The 14652-nt window shown below is 41.0% G+C and overlaps 1 protein-coding gene across 1 annotated transcript in view; it reads right to left on the reverse strand.

The window, feature by feature from the left end:
- The window catches only part of Col4a3 (collagen type IV alpha 3 chain), a 123769-nt gene continuing 109117 nt past the window's right edge, over positions 1–14652 (reverse strand). Inside the window, exons 45-52 of the mRNA XM_040753221.1 lie at positions 13786–13857; positions 13573–13698; positions 12704–12802; positions 6521–6733; positions 5594–5771; positions 5373–5487; positions 3808–3980; positions 1–3202 (exon numbers count right to left, since the gene is read on the reverse strand). Of these exons, the coding sequence (XP_040609155.1) occupies positions 3118–3202; positions 3808–3980; positions 5373–5487; positions 5594–5771; positions 6521–6733; positions 12704–12802; positions 13573–13698; positions 13786–13857 (1061 nt within the window). The 3' untranslated portion in view covers positions 1–3117. The remainder of the gene's footprint in view (positions 3203–3807; positions 3981–5372; positions 5488–5593; positions 5772–6520; positions 6734–12703; positions 12803–13572; positions 13699–13785; positions 13858–14652) is intronic.

The raw sequence follows: 14652 nt of genomic DNA on the forward strand, positions 1-14652 counted from the left end.
TACAGTTGTTCTTTCAATTTTATTTTGACAAAGCAATAGAGCTTTAGCTATATTTACAGAAATATTAGTATATTGTAATATATCATAATTTTGTCAGGATATAACAATATAAAATCAATATATTTTAAATAAATCTTACTTGGCTGTAGAGAAAATATTAAATTAAGTTTAATGGTAGTAAGTTACATTTGAATTATAGAAAACTTTTGTAAAATTAGCAATACAGTTCAAATTTAAACATTTTAATACTTTTATAAATAAATTAATAATGTTTATCTTGCAAAAACAAGCAATTGACAAGTTGGTTATTTTAGCACACTGTGAAATTCTGAAGTTGAAGCACCAAATTTAAAACAAACATTTTGTTAATCAACTTAAAAAATTTTTAAAGATTTATTTTTACTTATGTGGCCTGCATCTGTGTGAGTGAATGCCACCTTTTTGTGGGTGTCCTGGAGACCAGTTGGATCCCTTTGAGCTGGAGTTGCAGGCAGTTGTGAGCTGCCTGACCTAGGTGTTGGGAACTGCACTCTGGTCCTCAGCAGAGTTGCCAGCATTCTTAACCACTGAACCTTTTCTTTAGCCACATGAGAACTGAAATTCAAACTTCATAATTTACTCATAAACACCTGGGAAGTAATATGCACGGACTGTATATTAATGCTCGCCCTTAGACGCGTGGCTGAATAACTGTTGAGATGGCTTCTTTGGGATGTAAGTGTTCAGGGTCTTTCCCCAGAAGTCAAGCACCAATGAGAGGACCAGAGCAAAAAGAGGCCTGGGGGCAACTGAAGGGCAGCCATGACGTCAGCACCAGTCTGATAGTAAAATCGATTGCCCTGAAAGTCACTCGTGGAGTTTTACATAGGCACAGGTGAAAGGGTGTGGCAGGTTTCGTAGGTGTTTGCTATCGAGTAGAGTGCTCCAGAACCATGGGGAAAACTTTTAAAACAAAATTCTGGGAGCCTGAGACTGAAAAATTGTGGTGATTTTGGGGGCATCTTAGGCTATATGAAATACTTCTCATCAAAATGAAACACAGATTTTTAGTTTCCAACTACAGTTTCTAATTATGCAGGTTTAGAATATTCTGGAATTGCCATTTATAACAGACTCCCGGGTGCTGTTGCTACTACTACTCCTCAGGGACCCCACTGGTCAAGCTTAGTTCTTTCTTTTTACTGCTAGACTGTAACTAGGACAGTAGGGTGTGCTTTCTGAATAGGAAAGTTAGGTGAAATACGTAATTGAAATGAGATGTTAGACGTCTGAGTTCAGGTGTAAAAATGTCTTGTGGCAGTCACATGAGTGGTGAAGAATGTCAACCCTTGTCTATGTTCCTGGGTCACATTTTCCAATGCAAAGTAGTTGAGGTTACAGCACCAGCATGAACATAAATATCAGCACCATCTGTTCCACCTCAGTGGATCAAGAAATGTTCACTTGCCTCATAATATCTGGCCTCTGAGAGTCATCAAATAGTGCTGCAACTATTTGATTTGTAAAATGCTTCTGTTTTCTAACTATTTTTCAAGACTTGGCTTCTGGGTTGATTAAGAGACATTAAAGGTCATAAACTTTTCCTGGGCATAGATCTTATTTTTTAAATTTAAAAATTTTGGATACATTAGTATGTGACTCTGTGTGTGTGTCTGTGTGTGTAGGGGGAGGTCTTCTATGTGTGGGAATCTTTACACGAGGAAAAGTTGCCTTTTCTGAGACCAGAAGCATGTCTCTCTCATTACCCCTGCCCCCACTCCCAGCTCAATGTATGGGACATAGTTTAGTACTGAAGAAAATACTTGTTATACTGAATTAAGTAAACTTGGGAATGTATCAATATACTTAAAAGCAAGTTTTAAGACATAGAGCAGCTGTGTGCAGTAAGGTTTTCACCCAGTGGTCTCTCTTCACATGGTTGGTGAGAATGTATAACATAAAAACGTGTGGTGTGGGGTGTGTGTGTGTGTGTGTGTGTGTGTGTGTGTGTGTGTGTGTGTGTGTGTGTGATGTTTTCCAAAGGAAAAGTTAGAAAAGTAACAAAGGAACAAATCTGTAAAACCATGTTATGAACTTTTTTTTGTTTTGGTTTTTTACGAGACAGGGTTTCTCTGTATTGTTTTGGAGGCTGTCGGTCCAGCCTGGCCTCTAACTCACAGATATTCGCCTGCCTCCGCCTCCCAAGTGCTGGGATTAAAGGCGTGCACCACCACCGCCCGGCTGTTATGAACTATTTTTATCAAAGAAAAATGTTTGGAGTCTGATAAACCAGCGGGTGCCTCTCATTCTTCCCTGGGTTATTGAACTACTCTTTAAGGTCAGTATTTACAGAATTGGGGATAAAGTGCACATCCAGTAAGTAGTGTCCTTGTTGTTTGTGAGTATATTGAAAACTGAAGAGAAATGTTTCAGTGTGTGTGTGTATAACATCCTAATAAAATTAATCCCCTGAGGGTAAGCATTTCACCCCCTTTGAATCTATTGACATAGTAAAGTGAGCCCAGTGAACAAGCAAATAGACATCATCAACCAAACAGAAAACAAACCCACACTTTATATCCAAGCCTGATACGATTCCCTTCAGGAAGTTGCCTTTGGTCCTAGCTTTGGACATATGCAAATGAGTCCTGAAACATCATGACCCTCATTCATTCTGTGCTCTTGGGCATTGTCCCCCTCAACAGGTTGGACTATCCAGTGTGCCTGTGCTCTGGATGCCCTATCTCCTTCTCTAGCTTAAGTCTAAGGTCTCAGGAAGTAGGTGGAAAGAAACCAAACTCCTTTGGTCAAGAGTGGAAGACAAGGAACACATTGTACATCCCCTGACCAAATCTCTCTGAGCTTGTAGTTCAAGCCCCATGCAGGCATGATTTAGTCAGTGCTTTGGGTGCAAGCGGAATGTGATTTCAGTGACATTTTGTGGAAAGCTGTTGCCTTCCCATAGGGAACTTTAAACCACACAGATATAGAGACCCGCATATCTGGTGTGGTGAAACTTGGCACTACTAAATCTCCACCGAACAACACTGTAAGGTTAGCGAAAAAAGACCTAGATAAATGCATGCACCAAGCCATGACTTGGTTATTTAAGAAGGAAAAGAAGTGCTTCTATTTTCTTCAGGGTCTTTTCTTCATGCACACCTGACAGCGGCTTATGATTTTGTCTAAATTTCCAGCTTTCACAGTTGATGGAATAGGTTTTCTGAAATAAACACAAATAAATGAACTCATTGACTTGTGGATAAAAGGGAACACTTAATATGCTTTGAGTTTTGTTAATAAATACTGTAGCTTATTTTAGTTTGATTACAGAAACATCTCCCTTTATAGAAGAATTTCTGAAAAGATAAATTATGTTTGCATATATAAACATATATCAATATTTTATATTTTCATCAAATTCATGGAATGCAGACTACCCTGCAAACATACAGATCCATTGTTTAATGAAAAATATTCCTTCCCTTTTAAATACTCATGAGCCTTCTAATACATTACAGTAAAATTAGCTAGTGTTTTTATTCAATAATGTACTATAAATCCATATATGTGTCAAATATGCCTAATGATGACAAAATCATGTGTACATTTGGTCTTTGCTGACAAAGTGAGATATAAAGTTTATTTGTTGACTTGAAAATACCTCTAACTTGGGAGTTTGAAGATACACAGCATTTTATTGGCAGGAATGAGAGAGTTGATGTAAGTACATTCATCCACAGGTGAAAAATAAGAAGCAGATACAGTCAGCCTTTGGACAGTTCTACAGTCAGAGTCATCAGACTAAGACTGACATTGCATAGTTACCTGAACATCCTTTCCGGGTTTAATGAAGCCAGCCAGAAACTATAGGAGTTTGAGTAGTAGTTACATGTACCCCGTCCATGGCATTCAATAAACGGACTGGCTCGGAATTCCTCCAGACAGGAGCCGGGTGATGCCAGTGCTTGGCCAGCACCCTCAGAGCCTGCACTTGTGAACTATCACAACAAAAGGATCTCAATGTAAACATTCTCATTGGAGTTCAAATACAAGTCTTCCACAGTCTTTTGGATAGGGAACAGTAATATAAAGCAACAGGAACAAAACAAAAACAAAAACAACAAAACAAAACAAAAACAGAAAACAAAACTTTCTCCTGTTTTATCTAGATTTGCTAACTCTCTGGGCATCTTCTAGGAAGACATACAGTCATTCAAAGCAAAGTGAGAGCTGTGAGTTCTCATAGCTGTGAGCACCTAGACCCATTACCACTATTGTTTTCTCATCTTGCCTATTGTCTGTCTTTACCATTGGGATATAAACACCACGAGAACAACATGGTTCCTGCTATCCTTACTCCCCAGACCAGCTGAGCCTCATCAGATGGGTGTTCAGTGTAGTTGTTAATTACTGAATGAGTGAACAGCTGTGAGTGAAGAAAGGTAATGATGTGTCATAACAAAGCTATGCAGAATGTGAATAGTGACACATACACAACCGTTAACACTATAGATGGATGGTCTGTATCCTGAATTTAGCGCTGGTGTCAGGGCTTTTTTTAAGAAGCTCCTCCCCATTCTCGGCTTCTTAGGAGCATCAGAGGAGCACGGTACAAAGTGCATCTTGTCACTTCATAATAATGATGCCTTAAGAAAGGAACTCCATTTTTATTTATGAATCATCAGATGCTAAAAAGTATTCCTCTGGTTATCATAAGAGTAGCTACTTCTCACTTGAATGCTACAGTTAAGGATTTGTGAGAGGTCTTTTAAAAATTTGTAAATTACATATATTTATGCGGGGTGTGTGTGTGTGTGTGTGTGTGTGTGTGTGTGTGTGTGTGTGTGTGTGTGTACATGCATGCCACAGCAAATGTATGGAGGTCAGAGGACAACTTGGGGAAGCAGATTCTCTTTCCACAATGTGGCATTAGAGGCTGAGCTCAGGGCTCCAGGCTTGGTGGCAGTGTCTTCACCCACTGAGCCAGCTTGCTGCCTCTTATTAACAGCATCAAAACTGTCACTCTTGTGTTGTTAATGTTTTACTTATTGAGTTTTTTTGTCCCACAATCTGGCCTCAAACTTGTTATCTAGCTAAGGATGACCTTGAACTTCTGATCCTCCTGCCCCTATCTCCTGAACGCTGGGTTTACTCAGTTCTATGGAAGGCTGAGGAATGAAACTTTGCACTTCATTCATGCTAGGTAAATACTACCAGCTGAGTTCATCCCTAGCCCCAAAGTTGCTATTTAAGTGTATTTTCAGATTGTCAAGCATCTATGACGTATTACACATATTAGCAGGCAGGGGACCACATTTTCCTCAACACAGTACAAGAGTCTATAAGTAATAACCATTACTTCAAATGTCCTAAGGCTTTTTTCCCCTTACCATAACGAAGGAAAAACCTTTCCAGAGAGAGACCCAGCCATGGGGACATGGAGGGATAGCAGTAGTTTGGCTGTGAACAGCTATGGCCATCGCAGAACCTTCACAAACGGTACATCTGTAAAGTGAAACCATAGTATGACAACCACTTTCTACTTTGACATTCCTTAAAAGTTAAGCAATCTACTGGGCCCTCTTCCAAAATGAAGGGATTGAGTTTTTACCTGCTAATATAGGGTTCGAGAGCTCTGCCTGTAATTGGAGCCATGTCCATTGGCATCAGAGCTGGTGTTGACAGCCAGTAGGAATAATCATTCCGTGATGCAAAATTACATACATTATTGATGCTACAGAATAAGAATGGCATTGTGGTGAATCGTTGCAGGCAGCTGCCCAGGGTGCCTAAGAAAACATGAAGCTGAGTATCACTTCCTGTAAATTAAAGTCATTTTTAGTATCATTATTTAGCCACAGGCTAATTATCACATAACCGTGACAAACCTGGACAAAAGAAAAACAATACAAGAGAATATCTGCAAAATGTGGCATTGAAAAGCTTTAAGAACAATGAGAGTCAAAGCCCCAAATGGGTAAACAAATCCTCCCCTATCAAGAATTCTTCTTAGCTGGGCGCTGGTGGCACACGCCTTTAATCCCAGCACTTGGGAGGCAGAGGCAGGCGGATCTCTGTGAGTTCGAGGCCAGCCTGGTATACAAGAGCTAGTTCCAGGACAGCCTCCAAAGCCACAGAGAAACCCTGTCTCGAAAAATAAAAAAAAAAAAAAAGAATTCTTCTTACAGCTCTTTCTAACCAGCCTGGATAGAACTTGGGGCCTGATGTTGTTCAGTTGGGACAATGTCTTTGCTTCAGCTATTTCCAGGTATTCATAATAGAGAAAGCTTTAGAAAAGATTAATAAGAGGATTAACAAAAGACAGATATTGAGGAGAAATTTGTTGGCATTGACCAATCTAGCTGCATTCCTTCTAGCAGTTTACATATCAGAATGAAAACTAAACCTTGAGCCACAATTGTTCTGACAAATGCACCGGAAGATGCTAACATTGTTTGCAATGACCTTCAGAGGAACTGCCCATCCTATAAATATTTTACAGTCTGCATCATAAAGTGACTGGAAACTAGACCCTTACCAAGATCTTGTCCATGTGCACGTTCGTTCCCTTGTACAAAAAGAAGAGAAAACCCACTGTAGAGCGGCCGTGTTCCTTCGGGACATGCAGGGGTGGCTGTGCTTTGACTGTGCCGGGTGAAGACAAAGCCTTGCATTCTTGTCCCGGAGGCAGGTGTTCCTCTGTCTCCAGGTTTCCCCTTTAAGCCTGGCAACCCATCCGAACCAGGTGGTCCTTTGGCAAGCAAATTATACATGTCACAACATAGCCAGACTCTCGAACTTGTTTTCCAAAGTAGTACTTTAAATGAGTTAAAGGAATCTTTGAGAAGAATGCACTATAAAATGGCTAGGATCATTTCTTTTAATTATCAAGAGGGTTAAGAACCACTAAGGAGATTAGTAAGACATTCCTGAGTGTGTCTGTGAAGGAGTTTTTAGAGATGATTAGATCATGAGGGTTCCGTCCTGATGAACGGATTGATTCCTTGATGAATTCATAGATGGTGGCTTTATTGAGAGTTGCTGAGAGGTAGGAAGTGGGATTTGTCCTGGGATAAGGTATCTTGCTCTGGCCCCTCCCATTTGCCTTTCCCTGCTTTCTGTCTTCCATGCAGTGAGCAATGTTCTTCCACCACATGGCATCCAAGCACAGAGCCAAACAGCCATGAACTGACCCCTCCGAATCCTAGTGCCAAAATAAATCTTTCCTCCTCTACATTATTTATACCAGGTGTTTTGTCCAGTGACACAAAGATAGCTGGTGCAATGGAAAAATGATACTATTGGCCAGTTTATCACAGGATGTATCTTGTCACACAAACTTGTATGTGTTTTGAGTTTTTTTTTTTTTTGAGATCAGGTCGTTTTTGATCTTTGCATTCACTTGGGATGTATGGCACAGTGTCCTACATTTGATTTGATAGTCCTCATGTACATTTTTTAATGAATGAACCAATAGCTTGACTTACAATGTGTGTGTATGGGGCGGAGCTGGGGGGTAGCATAGAATCAAATAAAGCACCTACAACTTGTAAAGCTGCTCATGTAGATAATAAAAATTACTAAGCTTCTGGTAAATCCAGAAAACAGTTATGTAAAACTTTGAAAGTTCTTTCTAGAGGTGCAAACTTTAAGAAATCTTGTGATTCCCATTAGCAAGGCAAACGGACTTCTCCGTTTGTAACAAGGGATCTTTCTTTATCTGCAAGACTTGCAAACAAAGTGATATTTACCCTTTGGCTTTTCTCTGTAGGTGGAGCAGGCTGATTTGCTTTTGTCACTTTCCAAATAAGACTCGTTGAGTTATCCTTTCTCCTCTTCTTCCAGTCCCTCCCTCTTTTCCCAAGTTCACAGTGGCCTGGGCTGTTTAATACATAGGAGGCAGACACATCCTTTACTTTCCCTAACCTCTGCTCTTAGTCACAGAGGGTGATAATTGGCCTCTGCTGCTCAGAGCCTTATGATTTGAATGCTCAGCCTTCCTTGGCTTGTGGCACTGTTTTAAAGGATCCTTAGGAGGTGGGACCTGAAGATTTTACCTGCCAGTATTTCTCTGACTCAGCAAGAGGTGAGAGCTGCTCCTGTGGTCAGAAGATGTTCTCACTGCTGTACCTTTCCTGCTGGTGATGAATCTGTCCTCCCTTAAGTTGCCTTTTTTGCAGATGTTTATCACAGTGATGCAAAACTAACCAATACGGATATTAAGCAGAAGATGCTTTCTAGTGTCTCCAAGGCAACTGTGAAATGATTAGCTGAGCAGGGCAGAAACTGCAGGTAAGATTTCATACACATGCAGCTGGGCATGGTGGCTCATGTCTTTAATCCCAGCACTCGGGAGGCAGAGGCAGGGGGATATTTGTGAGTTTGAGGCCAGCCTGGTCTACAAAGCGCATTCCAGGACAGCCAAAACTACACACAGAGAAACCCTGTCTTGAAAATAACCCCTGCCCAAAAAAAGATTTCATGCTAGTGCACTATGTAAGACTATGCTGCATCTCTACAGATATAAGCTTGAATCCTTGTATCACTCCTACGAGTCCTCTATAGCATTTAACTACTCGCTAATAAGTTCCCAGCACAATTTGACTTGTAGTATCATATGCTTTTATAGCATTTAGCTACTTGCTAATCAGATCCCAACACAATTTGATTTGTAGTATCGTATGGTTTTATAGCATTTAACTACTTGCTAACCAGATCCCAACACAATTTGATTTGTAGTATCCTATGCCTCTATAGCGTTTAACTACTTGCTAATCGATATTCCGCACCGTTTGATTTGTGGTGTCCTATGCTTGCTGTCACCTCATTATAAAACCCAGCTCTGGTAATTAGAGTGTATAAATTAATAGAACCATTTGCGAAAGCATGTTAAGAATGAAGTCAAGTGGGTGGATGTCCTCTAATGTAGATTCCCAGCAACACTAGATCAAAAGTAACCCTGCAGTTAATATTACAATTAATATTGCAGTATCATATTTGAATTGAAGTGCTCAACCTAGTTGGGAAATCATACGTGGAAGTTATGCTTTCATTAACAAAGTTGGGAACCTTAGGCTGTTAGGCATTTCAGTATTTTCCAGAGCGATGCTTTGAAACTTTTGCAGAAGATAGACTTAGATACATAGCTTATATTCCATGTATTGTATTTAGAGTTTTTTTTTTTTACAGAATACACACATGAAGAGTTGACGTTTGTTCAAAATAGTTTAGGTGACTTTCCTAAATAAGGAAGCAAAGTTGTTCTATCGGTGCCAAGATAGCATTTTAAAAGGAAATAAACAACAACAGCAAAACCCCCAACTTAGCATGATGTACTTGTTGAGAGGTAGACCAAGCAAAGCTTTCCCTGAAGCCCTGATGTACAGAGCAGGAACATAGCTCCTTCCCTTCTTTAAACCAGAAAAATATCATGGCAGAGTCAGTAATAGCCTGGGACCAGGACCTTGAATGCTTTTCCGTGAGACTCTGACAAGTGGGGAAGGAGCACAGTTCTTTTTCTAAAACCCAGGATATACCTGGCAGAGCCGTAGTGACCTGGGGCCAGTGCCATGGGGGAGCTGTGGCTTAGGATCCCAAGAACCCAACTTTTCCTGCCCTGATGGGCTATGGCTGTCAGCCCCAAGGCCACCCTGTGCTCAGTCCCTGATGGCCTTCAGGCCCCTGTGTTCTCCTTGAGTAACACTGGCTGATTGGCTTCCCTCTCGTCCTCCGGTTGTACGACAGCTTTCCACTCACACTGTTCCCTAATCCCCTGGAAACAGTACATCAGTTGCTGTACTTCTTAACCAACTTGCCTGGCATAAGAAGTAGCTTGTGCACGAACAACATAAAATACCTTGGGGTAACGCTAACCAAACAAGTGAAAGACCTGTATCGTAAGAACTTTGAATCTTTAAAGAAAGAAATTAGAGAAGCCCTCAGAAAATGGAAAGATCTCCCATGCTCTTGGATAGGTAGGATCAATATAGTAAAAATGGCAATCCTGCCAAAAGCAATCTACAGATTCAATGCAATCCCCATTAAAATCCCAGCACAATTCTTCACAGACCTTGAAAGAACAATAATCAATTTTGTATGGAAAAACAAAAGACCCAGGATAGCCAAAACAACCCTGTTCAACAAGGCAACGTCCGGAGGCATCACCATCCCTGACCTCAAGCTCTATTATAGAGCTATAGTCCTGAAAACAGCTTGGTATTGGCACAAAAATAGACAGGTAGACAAATGGAATCGAATTGAAAACCCGGGTATTAACCCACACACGTACGAACATCTGATCTTTGACAAAGAAGCTAAAAATATACAATGGAATAAAGAAAGCATCTTCAACAAATGGTGCTGGCATAATTGGAGACTGGCATGTAGAAGAATGCAGATCGATCCATGTTTATCGCCATGCACAAAACTTAAGTCCAAATGGATCAAAGACCTCAACATAAATCCAGCCACACTGAACCTCTTAGAAGAGAAAGTGGGTGGTACCCTTGAACGAATTGGTACAGGAGACAGCTTCCTGAACATAACACCAGTAGCACAGACAGTGAGATCAACAATTAATAAATGGGACCTACTGAAACTGAGAAGCTTCTGTAAAGCAAAGGACACAGTCAGCAAGACAAAAAGGCAGCCCACAGAATGGGAAAAAATATTCACTAATCCCACATCTGACAGAGGGTTGATCTCCAAAATTTACAAAGAACTCAAGAAGCAAGTCTCCAAAACAGCAAAGGACCCAATTAAAAAGTGGGCTGCAGAACTAAATAGAGAGTTTTCAATAGAGGAGTCTAAAATGGCTGAGAGGCACTTGAGAAAGTGCTCAACATCCTTAGCCATCTGGGAAATGCAAATCAAAACAACTCTCAGATACCATCTCACTCCTGTCAGAATGGCTAAAATAAAAAACACCAATGACAATTTATGCTGGAGAGGATGTGGTGAAAGGGGGACACTCCTCCATTGCTGGTGGGAGTGCCAACTGGTTCAGCCACTTTGGAAATCAGTATGGAGATTCCTCAGAAAAATGGGAATAAACCTACCACAAGACCCAGCAACTCCACTCTTAGGCATATATCCAAAAGATGCCCATTCATACAACAAAGATGTCTGTTCCACTATGTTCATAGCAGCTTTATTTGTAATTGCCAGAACTTGGAAGCAACCTAGATGTCCCTCACCTGAAGAGTGGATAGAGAAAATGTGGTACATCTACACAATGGAGTACTATTCAGCAGAAAAAAATAATGGAATCATGAGATTCGCAGGCAAATGGACGACACTAGAAGAAACCATCCTGAGTGAGGTAACCCAGTCACAAAAAGAGAAACATGGCATGTACTCTCTCATATATGGATTTTAGACATAGATCTGGGGAGTGCCAGCCTTCAATCCTATGGCCAGAGAGTCTGGGAAACAGAAACTTTATTTAGTGGCTGATCGAAGAAGAGGCAGACTCCCTTGGTTAAGTACTGAGCTGAACTCAAGAAAGCCAGTAACAGAGAGGGAGGACTGATGATCAAAGGGATTAAGACTGGGCTGGTTTAACCCCCAGAAACAGCTGACCAGACAAAGGTTAACTCTTGAATCCCAGGCATCAGCCTGGGAAGCCAGCATGGGACTGATCAAGACCCCCTGAATCTGGGTGTCAGTGAGGAGGCCTAGGGAATCTATTGAGCCTTGGGCAGCAGATCAGTACCCATCCCAAGTATACACACGGACTTTGGACTCCCATAGAACAATGTGAGGTGCACTCTCACCCGAACTCTTGGGGAAGGGTCTAGGCCCTGCCCTATATGAAATGACAGACTATGCACACCCCCATGGAGGGCCTCACCCTCCCTGGGGAAATGAGGGGATAATGGGGGGGGGCTCGGGAGGAAGGGAGGGAATGGGAGAGGGACCTGGAACTGACTTGTGAAGCAACCTTGTTTCTTATCCAAATTTAAACTGGAAAATAAAATAAAAAAAAAAGACACTATGAAATGGGGAAACCTTTCATCTTCATTCAGTAGGTCTACATCAATGAATTATTTGGAACTAGAAAATAATATGTAATTATAAAATGCATATGGAAGCACAAAAGACCCCGAATAACCCAAGCAGTCACAAGCAAAGAGAGCAATGCTGGCACTATCCCGATATCTGAGCTTAAATTATATTACAAGTCCATAGCAACAAGCCCCACAGTACTGGTACACATATAAATATGTAAACCCAGAAAAAAAAAAGAAGTAGCTTGTGCAAGACCTCCCCATCCCACACTTTCCTATCTTCTTATCTTCTAGTCTCCTGGCCCTCTCGCTTAAGACCCTGTCACTGAAGAGCCACCTGCTGGTCCAGGTCATACAGCTCCTATAAGAAATTATTAACCAACATAACACCTGTAGGTAATTAAGGAATAATTGCCCTTTCTGAAAATAGGATACTAACTAGTGCCTCATCAGCTCTATTTGTTCTTAGTTAAAGACTTATGCCTTGACTAAAAATAAAGAGTAAATCTGCCCAGGGCAGAATAGACAGTGTATTCCAGTCATTTGTGACTCTTCCTTCTTCCAAATGAGCATTTGGCCCCCTGCCTTTGTTTTAATCCAAACAATAGTACTAACCAGGAGACCCAGAATACTCTTTCTGGAAGTCACCTGATCACTGACACTGAACACTGAAACAATACTGCTTCAGCAAGGGAGGCGAGCTGGGCGTTTACCTTGCTGGCCTTTAGAGCCTTTGTCACCCTTTTCACCAACTGGTCCTGGAGATCCTGGTTTTCCATCCTCACCTGGTTTGCCTCTTGGTCCACAGGGCCCTAGGCAAAAGACAGTGTTGTTTTACTTGCCATCACATAAGCACAGGACTTCTGCAGTATTGTCAGCCAAGTTTGACATCCCAGGAAGGCCCTTAGTCCTGAGCAAACTGGAATGTTTGCTCACTCACTTCTCCAGAAGGCCTTAAGAAACCATGAATATATGAAAGTGTATGGTACTTTGTTTTATTTTATTCTAGAATTCACAATGCCCATGAAGCGATCAAACCAATAAGTGATACCTTTCTCATCTCTCATATGATTCAGACAAACTTAGAGAACAAGAGTCCTATTCATAAGTTTATTCCTATATACTAAGATTATGTAAGGGATTAGGTTTGATTTCCAAATATCAGTATTCTGGAAAGACTTTGGAGTCATTTTTCCCTTAACACTTGGCTGTACAAACTGTTAGACTGAGTCCCCATGGGCAGAACTTGGGTATAGTTAGACATTCATTTAAAAATTGAAACCTGAAGCTGGTGTATGCCGTAGTAGATGGGTGGGATACCTTTCTTCTAATAAAAACAAAACATGTCATTTTAAGATGTGCTTTTTCTACTTTGTACTATGCCCAGATGTTTTCACAGGGGTCTAAACTCCTTTTTTTCCTGCTGATTAAGGGTAAATGAACCCAGTCCTAAATTGCCTGTACAAGACCTTGCAGTGTTTAGTGTTTTCTGTGGGGTTCTCTCTCCTGCTTGCAAAATGCTTTACAGCTTTTCTTCGTTCACCCTTTGCTAAGGATCCAGGTCAAGGGTGCTAGACCGCACCTGGGATTCCAGGTGGTCCCAGTGGCCCAGGATCTCCTTTCATTCCAGGTTGTCCAGGTGGACCAGGTGGCCCTGGGCTTCCCGGAAGGGAGATGATCTTAAGTGTGCCAGGTTTTCCACGTGCACCTATTGACATAAACACAATGAGAATATGACTTCGTGAAACCACCCTTTCTTTATAGAGAACAATGGTAGAGAAACAGACATATTTACCAGGTGGTCCCTTTGGTCCAGTTGGTCCCGGATGTCCAATTGATCCAAGAAATCCTAGATTGCCCTTCTCTCCTAAGGAGAAGGGAGAGGAAGAAAGAAACAATGAAAAAAACCTTACAATTTAATATTCACAGGGAAGCATTCCTGAGAGTTCACTTTTCCAGTTTGGGAAACAATGAAGTGCTTTGGGTAAGTTACGATGTCCTACCTAACCCATGTTAATACCTCTTAATGAGCTTTTACATTTAGTTGTCTCAGTTACCTGCTTTCTTATTTTGTTGCTCCAGCTGTACAGATATTCCAGAGTTCATTAAGTCAGGAATTCTCAAGTAAATTTATTTATGTAACAAAATGGCCAACATTTCACTTCTATTCATACTCTTTTGTACAGATGATAAAAGATTACCAAGAAATAGCCATGGATTTGGAGAACTACTCCTTCAAAGAGTATTAAAAGTGCATAGAGGGGAGGGCACGGGAGTAGGGGAGGGAAAGGGAGAGGGACCTGGAACTGACTTGTGAAGCAACCTTGTTTCTTATCTAAATTTAAACTGAAAAATAAATTTAAAAAAGTGCATAGAGATGGACTTGGCATGTTGCATTTAATGCCAGCACTCAGGAGACTGAGCAAGTGGATCTCTGTGAATTTGCGGCTAGCCTGGTCTACATTAGCAAGTTCCAGGACAGCCAGTACTACATAGAGAGACCCTGTCTCAAACCAACAACATAAGTTACATATAATTACTTCAGATACTTTAATATCAAATATGATACCAATAGGTGAAATATAATAAGGTTGGACTTAGTGATACAAGTCTTTAATTCCAGCACTTGGATGACAGAAGCAGGAGAATTGCAAGTTTGAGG

The sequence above is a fragment of the Mesocricetus auratus genome, unplaced genomic scaffold, assembly GCF_017639785.1.
Source record: "Mesocricetus auratus isolate SY011 unplaced genomic scaffold, BCM_Maur_2.0 Super-Scaffold_100010, whole genome shotgun sequence".
In the NCBI taxonomy this organism is placed as follows: domain Eukaryota; kingdom Metazoa; phylum Chordata; class Mammalia; order Rodentia; family Cricetidae; genus Mesocricetus; species Mesocricetus auratus.